This window comes from Zeugodacus cucurbitae, chromosome 3 (assembly GCF_028554725.1).
Source record: "Zeugodacus cucurbitae isolate PBARC_wt_2022May chromosome 3, idZeuCucr1.2, whole genome shotgun sequence".
Classification (NCBI taxonomy): Eukaryota; Metazoa; Arthropoda; class Insecta; order Diptera; family Tephritidae; genus Zeugodacus; species Zeugodacus cucurbitae.
The window spans coordinates 78540110-78565390 of NC_071668.1; the positions used below are offsets into that span (position 1 = coordinate 78540110).

General features: G+C 35.6%; 1 protein-coding gene across 9 annotated transcripts in view; it reads right to left on the reverse strand.

Annotated features, from left to right (window-relative positions):
• Window positions 1-4625: 4625 nt before the first annotated feature.
• The window catches only part of LOC105211486 (uncharacterized), a 186469-nt gene continuing 165813 nt past the window's right edge, over window positions 4626-25281 (reverse strand). For all 9 annotated transcript variants that reach the window (XM_054228231.1, XM_054228237.1, XM_054228232.1 and 6 more), the window contains 6 exons: window positions 13582-13793; window positions 11584-11710; window positions 11343-11476; window positions 8520-8642; window positions 8262-8445; window positions 4626-5070 (listed from right to left, as the gene is read on the reverse strand). In XM_054228231.1, the coding sequence (XP_054084206.1) occupies window positions 4769-5070; window positions 8262-8445; window positions 8520-8642; window positions 11343-11476; window positions 11584-11710; window positions 13582-13793 (1082 nt within the window). In that variant the 3' untranslated portion in view covers window positions 4626-4768. The remainder of the gene's footprint in view (window positions 5071-8261; window positions 8446-8519; window positions 8643-11342; window positions 11477-11583; window positions 11711-13581; window positions 13794-25281) is intronic.

A 25281-nucleotide genomic window follows, 5' to 3' on the forward strand; every position in this document is an offset into this window, starting at 1 on the left:
CCGTAATTAACAACCAAACTGAAGGCATGAAAAGTTAGCAAACACTGTAGACATGTGAAGAATATTGACAAGAAAAGTTGAGAGTTTACTTTAATTCACGATAATTACAGTGGATTTTTGCAACAAGTAGGCATGAACAATTTCTTCTGAGTGACTAGAAGCTAAACATATTCTAACCATTGATCAGCTGAACTCAGAATTGACAATTATATTAACGCTACAACATTGAATTTTTGTATATATCTCCTCTAAACTCATATCTTTGATCTGAGAAAAGGTGGATCACTCTTCCAGTACCAAGCTATACAAGCAAATATAAAATAAATGCTTGGGGAAGCGCTTCCATTAACAATTCCATGTTTATGCGACGGTAACTTGAAAACTCTATGTATTTTTGATTTGGCACTAGTGCCGTAATAATCTTATTACTTTAATTTCCCATATCCGCCCAACACCGGTTCTTTGTTAAAGGTTGGCTCGTGGGTTGAATAGCGATGTCTGAATGTATGAAGCAACAACACCAGCAAACGGCTCTTATAATGCGAACTTAAGGAGACACGGGCTGGAGCAACAACGCCCTACATTCTACTGAAATGAACAATGGCAACGCTGCTGATGCACCTACGTGTTGCACGTGAATGTCCTAGCATGTGCGCAGTTTAATTAGCATTGCGGACAGAGGTGTTGCCGATATGCATATGCAAATAAGTGAAGGAGTCGGTGCTCTCACAAACTGCATTAATAATAATAATAGTAGCAAGCCGAAGGCATGGGGCAGGCTTTAGGCCGCGTTTTTCTCACATTTGTGGTGAGGGGCACACAATCGTCGTCAACATAAGCATAAATGTAAATATTACCTACAGAAAAAAAATTGATTTTGAAACGGGTTTCCAGAACTCTTGATATTAGTGTAGTTTAAGTTGATTTTAAGTCCTATAAAATGCTATAGAGCATCCGAACCTGTGCTCCCGAGATTAATGGCCAATTTGGCCTGCACGAGCATATTCCTATAATACGGTGGCGCTAACAAAACAATATTAATAATGATGATGACATAATTCAGTGCCGCATACACTGTCGTAAACAGAGATACCTGTCGTGGTTGCCCGATGTGAATACATTTGTTGTTGTCGCAGTATGCCGTCACCACTCAAATTAACTTAGATAGTAAGAGGAAAATCGTTATTCGAAATTGAATAACGAGGCACACCGAACTAACTAATTAATACTACGCATGTGTGTTCGCACAGGGCCAGACAATACATACGACATAAGTATATGTGTAAGGGTGTAGGCATAATCATGAATGGCGGCGCAGCAAATACGCCTGTGCCGTTGCATGCCTATGTGTTCACGCTTCAAATGTGATTCGCACTTAATCATATTTTGTCAACGCTTTACATTGGCAAGTGGAACAACAGCAACAAAAACAATGCTGTAAATTTCACAGTAGCGAGTTGATGTTTAGGTGTAAAATTATGCTAATAACCTCAAAAACGAGTCACAACAAACGCACACCATTCCTGTGCTCTGCCAATACATACATACAAATGCAACATATATGAGGATACACACATGTCTGCAATAGAATCTGAAACAATGCAATGAACCGACCGAGTTTGAAGCTGAATAAATCGAGTTTCAGTTTGTTGGGAAAACAAACAAAAACCAAACATCCAAATAAAATTACATGACTTTGTGTATTTTAAAATATTTTACTACCAACAGAAAGTAAAACATTCAGAATATTTATGATTTTTTGCATTCTAAAAGAATTTGAGTATACATAGCTGGACATGTTGTAAACCAGAAGTTTGTATTTATCTGATAAAAATTTAACATGAAAGTAAAATGAAATAGAAACAATTATGGAATTAATAGATTTTGTAATGAAACAACGCATATGAAATATCATGAAATGCATTTCTTGCCTTATTCGTACATAAATACAGACTTTGGTTGGATTGGTCGTACTTTGGGTTGGGACTCAGCAAACATTTTTATAGCTTTTCAAAAAATAAATATTACATTTGTACTTTCTGTAATTAATCTTTCATTGTTTTTTTTTTTATACTTTTGCTATGGCTTGCTAAAATTAATGTTGCATATACCGAATAACCGGGGAAGTAAAAAATTGAGTTGAGCTTTTTATAAAGTGCTAAATATGTATTATTAATTGTGTGCGCAAATCAAGAGCAAATATATTAAATTAATTTTTACGCAAGTTCGATATAATATATTATGTATCGAAAACACCTCATCTTTCTTCACTTAATTTATGCCAAACGTGGCTTTATTCCGTTAAACTAATACTTACTTTATTAGTAATCGAAAACATTCCCTTTAACTGTACTTAAATTGTTTATTTTTACGCAATATGTATGATCGGAAATGTAAACAACAAAATGAGAGAAAGTTTTTCCACAACCAAAGACCAAACAAATACATATATCACCACCCACACCCCCATCCTCACTGATGGCAATCAACACAAAGGCAGCGAGCTGGAGTAAGAAGCTGGCTAGAAATGAAGAATTTAGAAAGTATTGCTGTTGAAATTTCAGCGTAATTTGATGCCAATTAAAAATTCTCTGTTGCATGCCGCTGACCAGACAAGCAGAAAACCAACAAAAACACGAGCATGTAGTTTTTGCTGTCAAAATGAAATGTTTCTCTGCATGTGCAAGTAAGACCGACGAAATTGGCCAAAGAATCGGCAAATAACGAAAGCACAACAGCAAAGAAGAATTGGAAAATGCAAAAACAAAGGCGCTCCGATAACAACTATATTGGCCACAACTCAAAACAGGATCCAACACATTCAAACTAGTGAAACAAATTTGCAAATTTCAACAAACGAAATCGACCAACAGAGAAAATCCTGCCATAAACATTCAACGCCGTAGTCTGTGCGGAGCGGCACAAGTACGAACTTAACAATAGTACAGACACACAGATATTTTGCAAATACATACATATGTATGTATGTGTGCAGAGACTTCCAAAGGAGTATAGGCAGAGTAGAGCTTGGGAACTGAGCATTTGTTTCGTTTCTATTCGGAATGAAATTGCTGTTTTGTTTTGGTTTTCATTGTTCTGCAAATACAGCTGCGAAAAATGGACGAAGAAAAGAGCAATTAGTAAATGATTTGTTGTACAACAAATCCGAAAAATAAAATTGAAAAAGTCATAACAATTTTTTTAACATAATTATCATCACACACACACATATAGCTATATTTATTGGTATGTGTGCAGACAAGAGTGCGGACATCCGAGTACAAAAATTGCAACAGTTCGAACTGGAATCAATTACCGATTTTTGCAATGCCTAAACGAAGTTGTAAATATTTTTACAAATCTTTGGGCCTGTGCGTTTTCTCTCAGAAGGCATTACTATACATATTTGAAAAATAAACCTACAAAAGATACATTTGTCTCTTGCTACTATGAAATTTTCTCATTCGGTGTTCTTGTGGAATATAACCCCTTTAATTGCATTTCGAGAAATTTTCGATTTCGTACTGTGATTTTCTAGTTTTGCACTGTCGTCCAAATAGTAGACAAAACAGTTAGTTTGCCGTTTGGAGAAATACAGACAGCACTGGTGAATATATTTATGTTGAAAGGCCATTTGAAAACAAAGAAGGCAATGAAAAGGAAGGTGCTTAAATTGGTTTGCAGGTATACCAACATACATATGTGAACGTACATATAGAGCATTTCAAAGAGAGATAAGTTCAGAAAAAAAATTTTGAAACGATTTTCTAATAAATGTATTCAAAGTAAACTGCCGCTAACTTATGGATAAAGAAAGTTTTTCTAGATGAAATATAAAATGAATATGTATATGTAAATATTATATAGCAATAAAAATGCTAACCATTGTTCCATTTAAAGACTGTAAATGAAACGAAAACAATGTTTATTTTATTTTATCAATTCGTTTAAATATTACATTACTTTCACTTCTAACAACTATCGCTAAGAAATAATTAAAGAGCTTAAATCGATTTTTTCTCTTTGAAATATAAAATCTAGCATACGTCGAATCATCGATTTCTTGGAAAACAAACGAAAAGAAAGTAAGGGTAGTGAAAATCGGAAGGAAGTATGAGATGGGAAAATCGAGACAAAGTAAAACTTAAAGTGTGTGAAAGGAGTTTTAAACGAATTCTCTTAAAAAATTAACAAAATCACATTTTACGGGAAATAATAATTTCTAAATAATTGTTCTACAGCATCAGTCACAAAAATTATAAGAAATAAATTGATAATTTTCAACTTTAAAGGGTAAAATAGGTCTTCTAATTCAGAACAAATGGCGCAGACACTTCAAATAATAACAGTAAATAGTTGGTTAAAAATAATATGCAAATAAATCAGAAATAAAAGTATAATAAATGAAAAGTAAAGTACTACTTACAGTATAATTCTTAGCTAAGCGTTTGTTTCACTATTATTAAAGATCTCCTTGATCGTCCGCTTAATTTTTATTTCAGTGTTTGGGTATGCTTGGTATATGTCAATTACTATGTATGCTGATTATGTGATTCAATTTGATTGGTATGTACGAATGATGATGATGATGATTATGAGCTGCTCACTTTAATATCGTGTTTATATGTTTGTTTAATTAGCTTATTTTAAGTTTTTCTTATATTAGTAATAATACTTTCTTACTTTTCGTTTAAGTTATTAAATATATTTTTTATCGTTGCTTATGTATATTTGTAACTAATATTTTTCATGCTTTTACTGTCACTTATCACCGCGTTTTAAGCGCCATTCGCCGCAGTGTTGCTTCACTCTGTTTGACACATTTCATTTTTAAATGCATTTCTGCTGTGCTTTTTTGGCAGTGCTGCAAACCAATTTGGTTTTCGGTGGCATTCTCGGCGCTTGTTCTTGTAATCTGCAAATAACTTCCTTCAGCTGCATGAACAATCGCTTCAATTGTGGGTTTGAAAAGGCTATTGACTGCGGTGATAAGCAGAGAGGCAACGACCACTTTGAGAAGCTGCGACTCACATGGAATCTTCATTCTACCCGTTCCTGCTGAGGGATGATCTAAAAGAAAGCAATTAAAAAAAAAATAAATATTTTTAAAATTAATAAATGTGACATTTGAATTTGAAAAATATAGAATTTTAACTAATTTAGAACAAAACGTTGATTTTTAAAGATTAGGAATCTACAAAAGCAAATTTCGAGGAAATTAATAATAGTTCTAGAGCCTAGTGAGTCTATCACTTGGAAATAAAAAATCCTAGTTGGGTTAAACACTATAATCAACATATAGATATTAGGGAAACTGAGTTAACCTCACATATCCACCATTATTTGGAATTCTATCCTATTTCAGTTACTTCCCATTTCCTGCGCTCAATCGAGTTCTATAGCATGTAGGTATCAATAATATAACTGGGAATATTTGTACATTCGCATCAATAAGTCAAGCTTTCGGTTAGTTGGGACTGGTAATACGCTTATACCGCCGCCATATGTAAACCGTATAACATGGCTGCTGCACACAAACGTGTAAGCATGTGTTTATCGCTGAGAATGTACCTACCGAGATGCGAAATTACTCCCCTTGGTGGTATTAATCTTTGAATTAATTGCGAAAGCTCAGCGTTAAGCATTTAATACTGAGCTAACTTATGCATTCGTAACACGATACAAATACACATAAATACATACATACCTATATATATGTACGTTTATTTAACAGTATAGTTTATACACTTACTACATATAGCTTACTTAATTACAAAGATTGGTGGTTTCCATGACTTATGCATGTTGGAAAATTCGATTTCCACTCATTACGTCGCTGGTGTGCATGTCGGGTAAGCAGAAGCTAATTCTCTGTATTAACGTATAGTACATATAACGGTATTAATACACAGCCGGATATTAGCCTCAGTTTCTTAACTTGAGTAAAATCTATAGTTTCAGCAATAACTAGTCTACTTAGTGTTAACTTCTTTCCCTTGATGATTACTTTAAAATTATTATTATATTTCCAGCAAGATGTTGTATTGCTTATAGATCAAGCTCGGTTTTTTCGAACTAAAGTTTATATATGCAAACGGTTTAGTTTTCAGTGGGAAAGTTTAAACATTTCTTCGAGTTCTGGTTAATCGCGAAATTTTCCTCCGTGTAAAAATACACTTTTTTCACTTTCTCGTTTATTTCCACGTCTCTCTCTTCGTGCTTTTGTTTGATCGCCATCTTTGGCTGCCGTACACCATTTGGCGACCGCCATTCATTTGTGCTTTAGCAAATTTTTCACTAACTTTGATTTAATGCTTGGCACTTAATCAATGTAATGGTGTTCGCATTCTGAATATCTCCTTTAATTCGGAGAACAGCAAACGGTGAATACATATACACGTATAGATGTGGCAGCTCTGTTTTCATTCATATTCCTGAGCGTTGCGTGTCAGTTACAAAACAATCAGGCAAAAGATTTTATGGGATTTTCTTCTTCCCTTTTAGTGGAAGGCATGATGCCGGCGGGATGGGCGGCTGATACTATGCAAATAGTACATGTGTGTATTCAACATGCATGATTGCTTATAAATGTATGTGTAAGACCAGTTTCGTATTTTTATTGCATTTGGGTATAGTAATAGCTCGGAAGATTGATAATCCAGCCATAGTATAACCTCTAGATGTATAAGCCCTGTAGGAAACGCACAGGTTAGAAAGTTAAATTAGAAAACCTAAAATCTTAGTTCAAAATATTCCATTTTTTATTTACTTTCTCATAACTGAATATATGACTCGTATTATGAGTCACCGATTCGAAAAGGATCTCTCTATAAATCATCCGCTCGGCAGACATTCCAGACAGTTCGTCGTCGGCAGTAGAGTGTTATTAGACTAAATTATGTTACAGCTTTACTGTCACCATTTTTTAAAAAAACTGTCCCACTTCAGCACAAAAAGTTCATCTAACTTCATTGATTTTAAGTTTTTCCCATAGGGATTCCGCAAAGTTACTTAAACAAATACACTTATATGTACCATTCATACGTTTCATATTTGCTCACTCCTCATACTTTCATCTCCTCACCGTTAACATCCCTCATCAGCAGTCATTTGTTTCTTTTGTACTGATTTTCGCCGCTGCTGGAGCTCAGCTGCCTTTTGTCTATTAAACATCATTTTACGTATCATTATGTTGTTTGTATACATGGACTCCAACTTCCTCCGTAGCTGCCACACAACGAAGCTAATAATGCTACATAGTTGCTACATGGCTATTCGTGGCATTCGAATGTTTGCGCATTTGCGTTCATTTAGACAATATTATGCTTGACTAACGCTGGGTTATTAATCAAGATGATTTTTAATGTCTCATATCCTCTACCGGCAATAGCAACAACATGCTGTAGCTGTAACAAAACCTAGTCCACAGCATAATACGAACATTTCGAAAGGCATTAGAAATAAAAGCAACATTTGCTTTCGCTCATCCGCCAACACATCCTCCCATTTTTCTTCCTTCTGTTTCGTCGTTGTACATCTAAATACCCTATCCCCTGCCTCTGTTAGCCCTACAGAGCTCTATATATTTTATACAAATTTACTGCCACAACATTTCCCCCACAAAACCTCTGTACCGCGCTCAAATTTAACCAGTCTCCACTTGTATCCTTTTCGACTCATTAGTCTTGTTTACGCATAGTTTTATGCATTTTCGCAATGAATGATTTTCAAAATGTACACACATAAATTGGTAGATGTCAGTCGTTGCTGTTAAACAGATAGCTGATTGTCTACTTTTAGTATGTATATCGATGGTAACGTCGCGTTAATATTCGATCACAATTTGCTGGAAAATTTTTATGACAAAGGAAATTGCCTTGTGCTTTGAATTATTATGGCCATTTAAATAGGTCCGGAAATTACTGTATTCGGAGAAACCACGCTACGCATTTTGTGAGATATCCCCCCCTCATAGGTAAAAATGGTCATTAATCGAAATCAACTGCCGTGTATAAATGTATTTAACTGATATTTTATATACCTCAAGAAACTATTTAAATATAATTTATCTTAATATGCTTTGGCTTTAATGTAGTTATACGAAGCGCAGCAGAGTCATAAATTTGAAGAAGTGTTTCAAATAAATAAATTTAGCTAAGGTTTTCATCTTCAATTTCACAATGGGTTTAAAAGAAGACAATAATATATAATATACATCTTAAAGGTGTTAAAACAAGAAAATGAGCATAGCCTTTACTTACTGTTATAATGTGTCAAGTACAGTTCATTATGCTCATCGAAACCTTCTGTATCCGATAAGTGATCAAATGGATACATATTCAGCTCTGGCGAACGGCCCGAGGCCAAGATGCGCGGACGATCTTCCTCGATAAGCTTCTCAGCTTCCTGCACATAAATATCGTAAATGCGAGCAGAGCATTTTAACTGTGCAAAACAAATAAAAATTAAGAAAACATAAATATTATACACAAAACTTTCTAAATATGGCCCAACAATACCTTTAGGCGTCCCTTGATGAAATGTTGCAATGTGGCCAAAAAATTTATTTCCACTATCGCCGATTCCAAATTCTCCGTAAAATGACGTTGAATGCCGAATTTTCGTACTGAATGTGGTGGCACCTTAAAAATAAGTAAAGAAATAGCATATTGAAAATAAAAAATTAAATTTAAGTAAATTTCTGTAAAATACTGTCAAAATAATCAAAGCACTACTCCTCACGCCTTCGAAGTAAGTTCTTGAGTTTGTTCGTTAAATTTGAAAGCTTTTCGGCAGAGAGGGAAATTACAACACAAATTTTACACCCGATGCAGCTTTAAATCAAGCACATCTATTCCGAGCGCGCCACTCAAAAACAACTTTGTCACATATACGACCTGGCAGGTTATGTAATTTCCACCCATTTATTCGCAGCTTAGTTCCGAAAGAATGACGCCCACCTAATGCGATGTAATTTCGACTACTCGACAACTCAACACGACGATGCAAACGCCTGCATGAACCCGCATTTATACGAGAGCTAAAATGTGCGTGCGTATGTATGAGTGTGTGTGTGTTGGTGTTGAAGTCAGTTTGCTCGTGCATGTTTGTGAGCAAGTGACACTTGGCAAAGTCACAAAAAAGCAAGGAATTCTAATAAAAAACCAGAAATGAACGAATTTTCTGTTGATTTGCGAGCAAAGTCGTAAAGTTGAGAATTTCTGCATTCACTACGCAAACTATTGTGCGCTGCTTGTACTATATGCGACTATACATACATAAATGTGCGTATGTATGCGTGTGCATAGCGAGTGAAGTTGCTATAAATATGGGTGTGTGTGTGTGTGTGTGCGTGTGGTATAACTACACATTTTCTTGGTTGGAACGCAGAAAAGTTTGTCAAGAGTTGTCGCACTGGAGGGAGAGGTTGAGAGAGTCAGCCAGCCAAAGTTGGCGTCGGCGTCGTCGTCGTCGTCGTAACACGGAAGTGAAAACAGAAATCGCAATCAGCGCTCAAGTGGCTACAGGTACCTGCATTACAAGTTGCCGTTACCACTGAGCGTTCGAGTGCAACTTCCGCCGCGCTCAAGTGTGGTTCACAAAAAAATAATTTAGTTGAAGTAGTTTGGAGCAAAAAAATTGTAATAATAAAAATTTGCGGCGTTGACGCAGTAAAAGCTGAAATTTTCAATTTGAGTTTGCCAACAAATGCATAAATCAATAAACTTTCATTTCATTTCACTGCACAGCATTAGTATCGAGCTTGCCACCCGCCACATGGCATCTCCTTCGTACGTTCTGCTAAAATGCGTTCTCACAAATAAATTTCTGATGTTTGCCGACGCCAGCAGCGGCTAATATTGTTTTGGGTCAAATAATTTAGTTAAAAATCTTTAAAATTTATTTAGTGAGCAATATTTCCAAGGAAGCAGCTTGCCATTTACAGGCGATTTCAAAGCTAAACGAAAGTAATTATTTATTTTTACACCCGTGTGTGTAAATTGCATGTCAAAAAGCTAGTCATGATTTTTAATCAATTTTAAATTGTTCGAGGTTGTTATATGCTCCCCTGGAGCTATCAAATTGACGCTAGAAAAACTGAGTTCTTTATTTACCGAAAAGCAACTACAGCTCACTATTAAATGAAAAATTCTCAAGAAACAAAGCAAAAATGTTGCAGGAAATTTAGAAAGCCAGAGAAAAATGGAATAAAAGGCATAATGTCTTGCGGTGAAGTTATTTGAAATGACGTAGGTGTGTTTAGGGTAACAAGCCACCGGCAACCCAGCAGCTTTGGCAAGACTGCAAGCATATGTCACTTTCGGCGCGTTGACACCACAGCCGAGAACTCAGGCGACACGCGTTCAGCCCACGCCTTCTCAACCTCCCCTCGAGTGGCGAGTACGGCTTGCGGCTGTGTTGGCATTTCATTTTCTTCGACATTTCATAAATCTGTTCGTAGAGTTTTGGTATTTTCCGCATTTTATTTCTATTCGTTTTCGGTTGTACATTTGGGTTTTAGCAACAATATTTCAAGGTTTTTCTGTTTTGCTTTAGCAATTTTACTTCGATTGTTGTTGTTTTTGTTGTTGCACAAGATTTGTTTGACGTGCGGAATGCTGTTAGTAGTTGGCTGGCAGTTGCTGTCCATTTCGGTAAAATGACTTTTAGCCAATATTGATTTCAAATTGATTTTTTTCGGACATTCGCTACAATTTACGGGCTGTAGTTGCTCAAGGAGTGGAAGTGAGCTGCTGTTTGGAAGCAATTCGTAAGTGGAACATTCATTAAGAATATTTTTTGGAGTTTGCTCTCTTCCCCTAAGATGTCCTTCAGCGCTGCCATCGTCAGTCGAGTGTCGTTACAACCATGCCAAGTGAAATTTGATTGGCTCTAAGCTGTTTCAATGCCGCCACTGCCATAGCTGAGAGTCGTCGTTCAGGCACACTGGGAGTGTGGCTGAGGAATGCAGAAGCCGCGGGGTGTGAAAAGCACGAGTGCAGCAAATTCATCATTTTTTCGTCTCTGATTTGATTTATGCGACACTTTAATGAAAATGTGTAGCAGCGGCAGCAAACAAGATGCAAAAAAATATAGTAATATCGAAGTAATTGAATGTCACACATCAGACATTATGAATATGCAAATGTGCTGACTCACTTTTAATGCCACAAAATTACTAACTTTCCATGGAAATAACATTTTTCGAATATTTTGCTAATATGAGTAAAAACGTTCAGCATCTACAAATGTCAACAGCATAACATAATGTAGTGTTTTCGTGGGACATATGAGAAAGCTTCAAAAAGAAACACGCATCATAAAAGGTATATATCTCTCACCTGCATATCATTGATCCACCAAGTTAGATTTGCCGCCGGTTTTGAGAAGTCGGATGAACAGTTGCCATTGATGTTGTCACCGAGTCGATAACGAGAATGAACCCCTGTTATAACCGGACGTTGTGTCGGTAATTCTACAAATAAAGAAATACAGGTGATGTTTTGCATTATGATCTCTAATTCCATTAAAATAAAAATAACATATTAACATTTGTAATATCTGTTTGCCTTAATAACTTACCTACAACTTCCATTTCGCCAGACACAAAAAATGTGTCGAAAGCTGGCGCGTCGGCTGAAACCTCGCAAGTATATTTGCCAGACGTGGGATTTCTGATAAAAACATGTGTGGCGTTCGATTCGGCCAACTGCAAATGTATAAGGAAAACTGTTTAGATTTTCTACTTTTATAGCTTAGAAATACAAATCAACTATATTTTATTATTGGTTTCTTAATTATAAATTTATACAACAAATCAACTTGATTTTGATTATTCTAATGGGAAAGTTTTTAAACAACCAAATTCATTATTCTATTCAGTAAAATTTAAAAAATTCGATATTAACTTGAAAATGTCGAACAATATCCACTACACATAAAATGTAATCTGCAATGAAATATGCTCCAGTAATTCTCGCATGCTGAAATAAGTTTCTTTGTAATTACATCCCAGGAAATTGATGTTTTCTGCAATAATTTCGATATAAATAACAAGTGTATATACATACATACATGTAATGCTTAATTACTCAAATGTTGCATGATGTTGTGAATAAATTGTTTCTTTATATTCAACATCCCTGTAGGAAACTTTAAACCAAGTCTCTCGAAACCAACATGATGAGTTGTCGGTGTTTATATGAGAAAGGCAAAAGTTACTATGACCCAAGTTGTTCGGATTCACAACGTCTTCCTGCAGGGTACATACTGTTTCTGCCCAAGATCACAGACTATGTCACCTCCGGCACTACAGCTGTTCTTTCCATATTGTATTTATATATTTACGTATATTTTGATTTTACCCTTGAGTGCATTTTTCAGTGACAAGGGAATTTTCAATAAGCACGTCTTGAACCCGCTGTGCATGACATTAATAAATTTTGGTTTCTTTTAATTGTGTGCATACACTATTATATAAATATAAAGAGTAAAAAATATATACAAACACATACAAATATTTATTTATGTGCTCAAATATGTACATAGTATATCATATGCAGCAATTGCTTACCCTAGTATTGCATACAAGTGCTTACTTACTTACAGTCATATGCACATATGTATAGGAGTATGCTTGTCAGTGCAAGTGTATGAACGGACGTTAAATGGCACATTACCAGCACTCGTTTGCCTTGCATGTGGTTTCGGAGTGTGCAGCAACTAACATGCAATTTTAATGAGTCCACAAGCTTGCATAAATATGTCTTTGGCGCTCGAGGGCTGTTGGCCGAACTAACAAAAGGGAAACAATCAACACTGTCATCGCTGCTACACTCAATATATTTATCGTTTGTATGCAATGTATTTAATGTATTGCGTATATCTATAATCTAAAGATCAGTTAAAAAACTGTCGAATAATATGCAAACATTGTAATTAAAGTGAAATATTAAATTTCAAATTTATAGTAAATCCATTGCATCGACGATATACTCGGGCACAGCATAACTTTAAGCCACAAACCGCCTTTCGACGTGTCAGCGTAATTAAAGTTGAAATTCTGCGGCACGCGCTAAAAATTCTTAATGAAACGGCTCCTGGCCGGACGGCTCCATGCAACAAGGAACGCGAATGCATGAGGAAATACAAATGGGAGGAAAAAGGAGAATTTCCTCAACAATGCTGACTTATTTTCAGCTTTAATGTTTACTGCTGTTGCATCGAAAAATTTTAAATTAATTGCGAGCAAGTGCAGTGGGGATACAAAGAAAGGGAGAAAGTAGTGTTATAATAAAAAAAATTAACTCGCTCAAGGCCAAAAACTGGAAATAAATAAGTCGCCGAAATAAATCAAAAAAAATTTGCTAGTAACCCTCTTTAATTTTTTTTTTATAAAAAGGCGTGCTAAGAGAAAATTAATTTTCGGATTGAGCAAGTGTGGCAATTCCTACAATTGTTTGTTGACCAATCCCTGATCATTGACCATGTTTCCTTTCTTAATTACTATATTTTTGTTTGTTTTATTTTCACTCATACATGTATGTAGAACTGCAATATAGTTCTGTTCTTTATACTTACGTCAACCGTATATCCGCCACTCGCCGGAAATATCTTCAACGCTGGATTCTCCTTCGGCGTGTAGCGATAAAACTCTCGACGTCCACGATACCATTTAACTGTATATAGATTGTCATATTCCAGGTTGTAATTGCAGATTAAGATGGCGTTATCGCCACGTTTAACGGCTGACGGTATGGACACGCTCACATTGCTCAACGCCGTGCTGGTGTCTGCGGATAAAAGGATCGAAAAAGTAAAAGTCGCATAAGTGGTCAGTCAGTGAGTGGATGAAATGCTTGTGAACAAAATGGAAAATGTAATGAAAAAGCTTAAATACAGCAACTTTGTGTTTGGCTTTTGCCGCTTGCTGCGTCTGTCTTCCTCGCATTGTTTTCCAAGTTTAATATTAATTTTTTGTTCCAGCCTATAAGCTGCAGTTTCACGTACACACGGCGACATGTGGTGCTACACACACACCAGCAGCGGACACTTCAATTATATTAATTGAATGTCAGCAACTTTATACGGTGGATACATGAAATTGCATTGCAAATTAAAATCTCACACAAAAAACTTTTAACGCGAGCACAAGTGAAAATTGTGGATTATACTGCTCACCTATGTATATAAAAAGAATACCATATCTACCTACGTAGAGAATTTAAAAAAATGTAGGCAATATTTTAAATGTTTATTTATTTAAACATTTTATACTTCAATCAAGTAAAAACCTAAAATTCCGCAAACTTATAATGTATGATAATACACGATTTCACACCTCCGCCGTTTACAAGTCGCCATACAAAAAACTTTCGACCATCAAAAACGTCATCAAAATCTTTTGGGCGCTCAGCAAAAGTTGGAGCGACGGAATTCGAAAAGAAAAATCAACTTAACTCGGAAAGTGGGTCAACCAAAAATCGACATAGCCGAATATACACGATCATGTACCGTGACGGTGTTACCCTCAGCGGCAAATATACACGCACATATGTATATAAATACATAAATTATACATGCGTACATACCAGTATGCATAGCAACAAAAATTTTTGACGGCGTGGCTGAAGCGACACAGAAAACCCGACACACGCGTTCGGGGTACAGAAAAGAGCGTTGGTAATCAGTTCCAACCGCTGACGTAGTTGCTGCCAATGCCGCTAATTGCTGGCATCGCACAATGCTAATGGAAGCGCCACCAAGCAATAAACGCTTGGAGTGGAATTTGGAAGGGCCTTGTTTTTTTGTGATGATCGCCTGTTCATATGCGTGTATTTCACTTCCTAGATGTGCTGAAAGCGAAAGTGAAAGATGGGCAGTAGTAGTCAGGTAAACTTGAATGACGTGAATTCACGATCTGTATATTTTCTACAATTTATGAATAGCTCTGCAAAGTATAAACAACACACACTAATGATGAACTTTAAACTTTGTAGTTTATCCGTAAATATGTAAAAGCTTCAAATAACTTTACCAATGACGGAGAGACTAATTTCTGTTTGCAGTTTATATGTATATGAAATGACTGTAACACCAATATTATGCTTAATAAATTTTATAATTTTTTTTAAATAGTTGAATCAACCCTAGTATTAAATCTTACTGGAATATGAACACATTACAAAAAATCAAAAATCCTTGCCTTCCGAAGCGTCAGTTTTCGGAATCAGTAGGATGAACTAAAGCAGGCAATTAGAAATTTTCCTAGAACAATTTCCTAACTCTTAACTGATACTGATTTACTACTGGCAATTAAGTGCTCAATAAATAAACAACAGTTTACAGAAATTTTTTAAATTAAAACTAGAATTTTCAAACCGTCGCGAATGTTATACTATTTTTTATTTGCTCTAAATTAATAAGGTTTAAATGCATGACCATGAGCATACGATTTTAAATACAAAATTGGTTACTTCGAACCCTAAACTATAAAGTTGCTTTAATCGGAATATTAAGACGAGAACTAGCTTACCAGCATGGCGGTATTCGAACTTTTGAAGGCCAAGCAATCTGAATGCAACGGTTACAATGCAATCATAAACACTCATCGTCGGGCATGCCTGTCGTGAGTAAAGTTACAAAGCACCTCAGAAATGTTCTGCGACTGCCTACTGCAGTTCATGTGTATTTAATAGTACTAGTAGTACTGTACATTTTGTAATGTATTTCTGTGAATGAACTGTTGCTTCATGAACTTCATCGGTTTGCTTTAATTTGTTCGTTGCAGTCAACAACCGAGAGTCGACAGATAATAGCAATAAAAATAAACATTTCGAAAAATAGTGAAGCAAATTAACTTGACACCGTCTCATTGGACGTCTTCGCCGTTGCTGGTTGACCTTAAAGAAATCACTTATCAACATGACGACGTCGCGACTATATGAATGTATATTTATAGTAGTAGAGTAGTGTACATGCTTGGCTTTATGAGCCACGCTTGGCGCTTGGTTGTCCAGCTATGGCAAAGGCCTATCAGCGTCGACTTCGTGGGTTGGTTTCTGAGGGCGCTTGACGACAAGACAGTTTGTGCATTTATGCAGCTTTTAATCACAATTTTATGTACAAAACGATATCTGTATCTGTGGCAATGCTTTTGTTGTTCGCCTCTTTGCGGCTTCATATTGAGGAGCATACGGTTCGTTGGTTGACTGCTTGCTCAGTTCGTTAGCGGGCTTAATACAACGTGCGATGTGTTAGCCTTGCTTTAAGGTAATTGTTTAAGGTTTTCCAAGGTTTTTGAAAAAAAAACTGAAATGGAAATACGGGCAGGTTTTTCGCCATGAGTTGTATGTTTTTTTTTATTGATTTTTAGTGAATATGTTTTATGATACTAGTTGTCCACCACCTTTTTCTGTTTGCCTGTATCGCATAGAATAGCAACGGAGCTAAACTAACCCGGCTAGATTAACTAGCAGCAAGGCAATAAAGAAAATATTATTTATTTTAAAGAAACTGCATTAGTAGAGCTATACACACATGCTACATATTGAGGCGCAGAAACTTCTAAACAATGCTAATCAGACGTTCTACAAATCGCTTCCTAGGCGCGCGTCTTTATGCTTTCAGCTTATTGCTGTTGGCAGGCTCTAAAAATCAAAAGAATACCCCTTAGCTATGCACACAGCGCTGCAGCTCAAGCAAACTACTTTACCTGCTAAGTCGGTGTATGGAAAGGCAAAGCTGATTAGTTTTTTGTACTATTTCAACCAGGCGATCAGAGTGCGCTCATCAGCAACTCACAGATTTTCGAATGGGTCAAACAAAAATCGCTGCTCTACATACATACATACACACATATACATATCTACATATATATTTTTTCAATTTGTGTATATTTGCATGCCTCCATACATCCATATTGCGGAAGCAGATACGCCGGTAAGCTCATAGTAACAACAATTTCAATAAAACAAAATATGCAAAAAACATTTAAACAAAAAAAAATAAACACCCATAAATACATATGTACGTGAGTATACTGCTGTAGACGTCAAGGTTTAAAATCAAAGGTAAAGTCAGACGTAAACTCGAAGCGTAAGAAATCACAACAATAATATCAATAAAGCGCGTCATCGTACATTCATACACTGCTGTTGTTGCCGAGACGATTCGTCCAACGAAACCGCACTTTGAAGGTCAAGTATAAGCAGTTTCATGACGGGGGCAAAAACAATAAGCAAAAGGAAAAAAGAAAACGAAAAAAATCAACAATAAACAATAAAAGGCTAGTATAAATAGGTACAAACATTGTCATAACGCTACTTCACACAATGAGCATATGAATAAACGCCCTGTAGGCAGTAGTGATTTGAACGAATTCACTTATTTCTAGCTACTTTAGTTAGTATGTAAATATTCATTTGTAATATCTTCCTATATTCTTATTACAGTCGAGTTTAAACACATCTTGAACATTTGTAAGAAAAAGCACTCCGAATACGAATTCTACAACCTCTAATACCAAATTTCCCGAGATCCCATTGATTTGACATAGTTATGTATACATATGTACATAAATATTTCGTACAATCTCTATCCAAAATACATACAACAAAATCCAATAACAAATATACACATGAGACACCACGTGAATTGTTTGGAAGCAAAAGAAGCAGACAAAACCAACGCCCAACACATTGTGAGCAGAGATAATTTTCACCTGCAGCTCATTGCTGGGCGCCTATACAATTGGGTACAAAAAACCACTAGACTTCCTGTTAAATGCGAAAAGCGAAAGTGAAATCCAGTCGTTTAGCCAAAACAGACAGACAGACGTTGAAAACTTAAAAGTTAGCGATTCCACTAAAAAGTAGAGCAGTGGATTCCGAACAAACAATCACGCTCGCAAAAGATCACACACATACATATGAACATGTGCAAGCGATCTTGTCCGATCAATCACGGTGTGCAAGACAAACAAGTTTTCTCTTCTCGCCATGACCCAGTTTCTTTAAACAGCTTTCGTTTCACCGTTTATATAAAATCATAAACTTATTTGTATAGTGGCATTGTTGTTGTTCCCTTATGAAGTATACGCATTTATATACAAAATGTTTTACATACACATTTACTAATTTACCGTTTGTCAGTGTGAAATGGTTTATGCGTACAACAACAACGCTCGATAAAATATACATTTCTATTCATTGGCTCTTTCTTCGGCGCTGATTTTGGATTTTTTTGGGAACCGAATATTTGTGATTCCGTTCATCATCGGCCACGCGATTGCTGCGTAGCTGGTAGAAAAAGTTTAAAAATTTTTGTTATAAACAATTTAAAAATATTTATAAGCGAAGAAGAGCACAAATCTGGATGTTAGAGAGAAGGCAAAATTTCTACTTCGTGTGGCTATCAATTTTTTTGGTAAAGTTTACCAACTGTGAACAATATTGTATAATTGTTCGACCTAAAAAACTTTATTTCTAGTTTAAAGCTTTAAGCAAATTTTCACGGACCTACCTTTATATATTAAACCTATTTACTACTTCGTTGAACTTTAACGTCTTTAGTTTGTATCAAAACCTGTATTCTATCATCAAGCCATCAGAAGTCGAGTAGGCAGAAACCCGAAAATTTTGATATTAAGTATAACTTCTCAGTTATAAGGTTTGATTACCTTAAAACTTATGTTATGAACGTCTCTGTGGATATCAGTACAGTGAAGCTACGACAGAGCAACTAACAAAATTCTCACCCTATTATGGCGTATTTATGTGCATAAGATATGTTTTCTCCTCTTTGTATAAAGCAGTATCTAAATTTTGTAATCAAACATGCTATTTTTGACCAAGTAGAAGTAATTATATTAATAACCAATTGATAGGATACAGTGAAATCATTAGTGAATCCGAAATACATCAGCGAAGACACTCTTATCCAGAGCTGAGTGTAATTTCACTCCTAACTGATATGTTTCAATTCTTCATTTCTCTACCTTTCCTCTCGCATAAAGTCAAATTAACTGTACACATGTATTTGTTGTTCTTATTGTCGAGAGTTCATTGACTCCAAGTTCAATGCACCTTCATTTCACTTAGCAGCAACGGGCGAAGCAACAACAACATAAACAGTATGCACCACCAAACACCAGGCATGCTATACTACACAGCGAGATCGCCGAAAAGTGGTTTTTGGGGGTCAATGAACTACACTCACAGTAGAGAAGCAGGTCAGCGCGATCGTTGTTTGTATAAGCGTGTGTGCATTCGTGCGTGCGGCCACAAGAATTGGTCGGACAGAGACGATAGATCGTTGTGGCATTGGGGGAGCAACGTACCGCGTGGGAACATACACGAGTACATCATGTGCTTGTTGGAAATTAAGTAGGGAAACCTATCCTAATCTTATTTATGATTTTCGTATATTTTTTAATTTTGACAGACTTTTATACGAAAATTTTAAAAGATGAACATATTGTGGCATACATATAAGAGATTATGACATTGAGTTCGAAGATCTATCAAACCTGAACTCTATAATTATTTTATATGAAAATAAAATAGCTCCTTCCATGATATAATGAAAGAAAAGAATATAAATAGCGAGTAATGCTACTTGGTTAGTGACGACCTAATAAATCAAACCAGTCCACTATTGGTGAGATTTTGACTTCTGTTAATACATATGTAGTTCCGAACTAAGGAAAGTATATTTAGGATGTTACATCTTTCTGAGGAATTGCGATATAAAATAACTACATTCTTAGAGTAACAGAACCGGACCACTTTTAAACGAGTGCATTTTCTTGCAGGGTGTGTTCATAACTACACAAAAATCTGGTGAAACACGACATTTCCGTAATATTTTCTGTTGTTGCATTTATTGCGGACAATCTGTTCACGGCTCCGCTGTAATAAGTATTTCGACAATACGTAGTGATGATCTCTTTGCTTCTGAGTGCCTGGTTGAAACATTGCTCGCATGATTTTTCTTTCATTGGCTGGGCGAACTCAAAATGGTACCCGGTAATCGAACGACTGAAATAACGCCAGTCTCTCAGTGTATAGTGTTTCTTTTCACCTGACAAATCAGGGTCGGGCGAGGCAATGGCAAAAACATTGACACACTTTCACGTGCTCGAATGAGTTTTGATTTTGAAAATGCCAACGTTTTGGTGTCTGTGACCTTTAAATGACCATCAGAAAACCTTGAATTGCTGTCGGAAATTGGGACAGTGTCAGTAAACGAGATCACTCGTACAATAATTTCAACAAATGCACTCGATGATTCCATTGCATGCAAACATGTGCATGAAGCGAAGTCACATTGATCTTGATTTCGACGATCAGGGACATTGTTCTACTTAGCGTGCATTCAACTTGCACTGAATTTGTTAGTAGTTGTATTGTGTATTGTGCTGAGTAAATTCACTCTCGCTTTCGGTGCAAAAATCGATAGCATTCTTTGAATAAGCAGCAGGTTATCAGAGCAGTGCCGCAAGCAGAGTTGAGAAAACCAAAATCTCAAGTTACGCACATGCAACCATTTATACACGTTCATGTCCAATATAAACAAAATTGAAAAAAGCGACTGCTACTTGTCGAAAATTGTTGCCGCGCGCGATCGTTTAATGTGGACTACGCTTGCTATAATTTCTGTCCGACTGTTTACTGAAAGTAAGGTTTGCGATCATGGTGGTGCTACTGACTGATTGCATTTCCAGTAGCTGTACGTATTATTCACATTCACTACCACCACACGTGATGCCTGGTTTCCACGTCACTTACATACCCTAGTTTGCTAAACACACCCAGCTGTCCATATGATCCACTAGTTCACGATCACTTTCGATTTTTAAAATGATCAATAATATTCGGTCACTAAATATCCGGCAACCAGCACCAATAGCACAGTAACTGTTCACTGTTGTCGTGCGGGGTTTTTAATTTGATATTGAGTTTAAAAATATGTATAACAGTATACTGTATACATATGTATGTTGCTTGTTGCTTTTTTGTGAATTACATTGCATGCTTTCCGTTTACTTGACAAGCCCGATAAGCGAGGAAAAAAAGTCAAATCAAAGTCAAGGCGACAAATAAAGTCAATTGAAATTAAATTTTCGATGCAAAAGCGGCACACTGCTTTACATACATACATGCTTACAAACATATAAACCTACTTATATATATCTACATATATGCATATTCACAATTATTTCTTCTATCCAAATGTTGACTTTAAAAACAAATTTTATCACTGCTCTTTTCGATCTGCATACAAGAATTCGACATCATGGATGTAATGTCAACATCCCTAAGAGTGTAGTATATATCGTTCCCTACCCAATAGAAAATATATTGTGCAGTCTCTTTATTGAGCATAAATTAAGCGATCTTTTAAATAACTAAGGATCTATAGAAGCTTTATTCCACCCAACAGAAATTTACAGTATCTTATAATTATTTATAAATGATTTTAACAAAAAATTATAAACTTTTTGTACCAGCGACGCAGCAATGCATGGCACAAGATCAAAACATACACAAATTTTGAAGTGAATTCGTGTACTTTCTCTATAGCCGATCGTATCAAACACGTTCTATTGTTATTGTTGTTGTCTTCTCCATATATTCCACTTTGTTGTATTCGCCTCGAATGCAGTCCATAGCAACATGAAAAACAATCAAATAAACCACGAGTGTGTTTTCATACTGTTTAGAAATCTACAACTCATAAACTCATTATGTATACACGATCCTCAGCCATAAAATGTCAATTTAAAATTTTATTTTTGAATTTGAACTAGTTTGCAGTGTTGAACTTTAACTCCAAATTTTCGACACTGCTAATCGGCGAACAGAACAAATGAAAGAGGTTTGATTTAGATAATGAGCGTGCTTTGCGTGGTTGAAAATTTATGCACTCTATTATCGACTTCTCCGACTATGACGCATTTTGGAACTCATACTAGCGCTTTGTGGGGCTTTGGCTGTCTTTTGAGGAAAGGGCGGGTTCCATACATTCACTTTCGATTTCACGCATTTTATAGGAAAGCTGTTGGTATTTTGTACCCAATTGTATAGGCGGTCAGGAACGCAGCGCAAGTATTATTTTATCGTAACTTTCTGGTTGTGAGCTTTTGGATAAATAATACGTACACTCTTCTGTGTACCTATATGTATGTATTTACGTATGTATATATGTATATATTTAAGTGTGTAGACAAGTCTTTCTTATTGCTCACTTAAAAATATTTTGTTTGTAGTTCATTAAAATATAGGTGGATGAATACAGAAGTACAAAAGAATTTTGCAATACTCGTTTTTATTGTTGTTTAAAATACAAATGAAACTACTGAAACGTCAAAAAGAAGCTCCGAATTGACAAATCAGTTATTCCAAAGCGAACTCGCCGGTAAGCAAAATTTAGAATAAGGAAGTATAGAAATGTACACACATACAATATATCACATATGTACATACAGTGTATAACAACACTATTGGCATATTTATAACAAATGTGATGATTCAGTGGTGCGATAAGCAAAATATGAAGGTGGCCATGTAGATAGGTGAGGGCTGCCGATTTTTTTGTGTCTACCGATCATGGTTGCCTGCTATCAATAGTACAAAATTGTATGGGACTTCCTTGCAAATTTTCAAAAATTGTTATACTATACTGGGATCATACAGTGTGGTCCCACTGGCACAGTATGCAAATAATATCAGCTATTTCTCTTTGCTAGACTATTATACGCTATATCTTAATATATACAAACACATGTTCCCGGTAAAAAAAAAAAAATATTATTAGAACTCAAGTAGAAACTGGCAAACCACAGTCTGCAAATTTGGTTTATTAAAAAATTCTTCAAAAAGCTTAATTCTCAAACAAACAAAATTGTCTAATTGAAAAGATAAACATACCTACTTACATATGAATATATTAAATGTTTGTACATTTATAATGTGTAAATATGTGTACTTTGTTGATATGATGTCATATTTCGTGGTGGGTAAGCACAAATGCTCGCACTGTTGATGAATTATATTGCTGCTGTTATTGCTGGGTGACTGATAAGAAAAGTCCGAAAATTCGGTACCATTAAACAAAACGTAGCCTCACGATGACAGCATGTTACAAATAACACACGGTATAAGCAAGGTAGAGGAACCGCAATTAAAAGAAAAGGGCGCAGTGTAAAAATACAAAAAACGCGATAATGAACAAGTCTTTAAATATTTCTCTGTAATTTCCACAATATTTAAACTTTGTTAACGCGAGAAAAAATCACAATATAGGGTACTTTCTATATTCATTTCACATTCACATTTAAAAATTTAAATAAATTTTGTAAACAAAAAGTTTTAAACTTTTTAAACAGTTTGCCAATTTAATAGGCGCACAGCAACATAAAGTAAGTACTCAGCCAATAATGAATGAGCCGCGTGAAAACAAATCTTTCAAGTGGGAAGCAGCCAAAAAGCACAAAATTATACGAAAATAGCGGCGTGCTCAAGTAAACAAAAAACATTTACATATGTACATATGCATACATTGACGAAAAGCTGATTAAGCAGTCAAAAATGTCAGAGGAAACATACGAAAACAAAACGCTGAGGCATTGTACGTGTATATACATACATATATTTTACACGATTATGGGTAAGTATACTCATTAGAAGTTAGTGATTCTCAATATAGGCGTTAATAAATAATAATAATTTTTTTTATATTGTACATGTGTGAGTGGACGTTATTTTGTTCGATCGCTGTTACTTCTGATCATCACCATTTTAAAGTGACTTCTTATTCTCATAGCTTGAGATCAGTTATTTGTTGTTGTCAAACACACATGGAGGCTCGTCATAGCGTGTCGAAATATATGTACATATGTATGTATAAATATTCACTATGTAAGTTTCCTCGTTTTTGTATCGATCACAACTTGTTGTTTTTCTAGACGCCCACATATTGTTTTTACTCTTGCTGTGTTTATTGTACCTACAAAATATTGTTGGCATACATATGTACATTAGGGTGGTCCTTATTTTCCAAAGTATTCCGATTCTCCATCGCACCCCCTAGAAATATGAGAATAGCCAAAAAACTAGTATATACAAAGTTTTGGGTCAATCCAAAAAGATTTAGAGGTTGCGCAAGAAGCTTGAAATCCTGAAAAATTAAGAATTTTTGCCATTTTTATATCTCAGACATATATATATGTACATATACATATTTCAAAGCCACACTATCACTTACTGGTTTTCCATACCGTAATAAGATAATAAGAATAACATTAGAACCGTTATAACGGTATATCACCAGCATGCGACGCTTGAGAATGCACCACATTTAATTTACTTTCATATTTGTATTTCTGTACCTCTATCATCAATCGGCTTTTTAAGATTGTGGTAATTTTGGAAAGGTAATAAAATACAGATCTTATTCCGGTGTGGAAACCAGATAGTGTGGCTTTGAAATATGGAAGTCTGAGACATAAAAATGGCAAAAATTCTTAATTTTTCAGGATTTCAAGCTCCTTGCGCAACCTCTAAACCTTTTTTGATTGACCCAAAACTTTGTATATACTAGTTTTTGGGCTATTCGCATATTTCTAGGGGGTGCGATCGAGAATCCAGAAACTTTTTTATCCTCCATACAACTAAGGGCCACCCTAATGTACATGTAAGTATGTCAGTGGGTTGTGCTACATACGCTGCTATTTAATTTATCATTAGCGACGGCGTCAAGTGCACATGCACTCAAAGTCAACATCGACGTCAGCACACAGCTCACAAGCTTTGACAGCCAATGCGTTTAATTTATTTACAAAGCAATTGCCAATGACATTTCATGTTAAACGTTCAAGCTTAATAAATGGTATATACCAGCTTATGTACATACGTATGCACAACATATACACGGTGCATATGTACATATATACAATGCATAGTTGTATTTTTGTTGTTGTTTGTAAGTAATTGTATAACAATGAAGCACTTGTGGGTTTGTATTCGCCGCCTTATTGTTTTTGTATTCAAGTGTTGATTATTTATAAATATGATGAACCAAATGCACATAAGCACTTACATACATATATACGAGTATGTACATATGTTACCATATACAAAGCGCTTTTTTTTATTTTACTCTATACGGCGATTAACTGTGCGGTTCTGCTATGCATTTCTGGTGGCCTGTGCTTTTAACAAATAGAATTATTGTTAAATTATCCTTAATTTGTTGTTAAAGAGCATTAACAGCGAACAA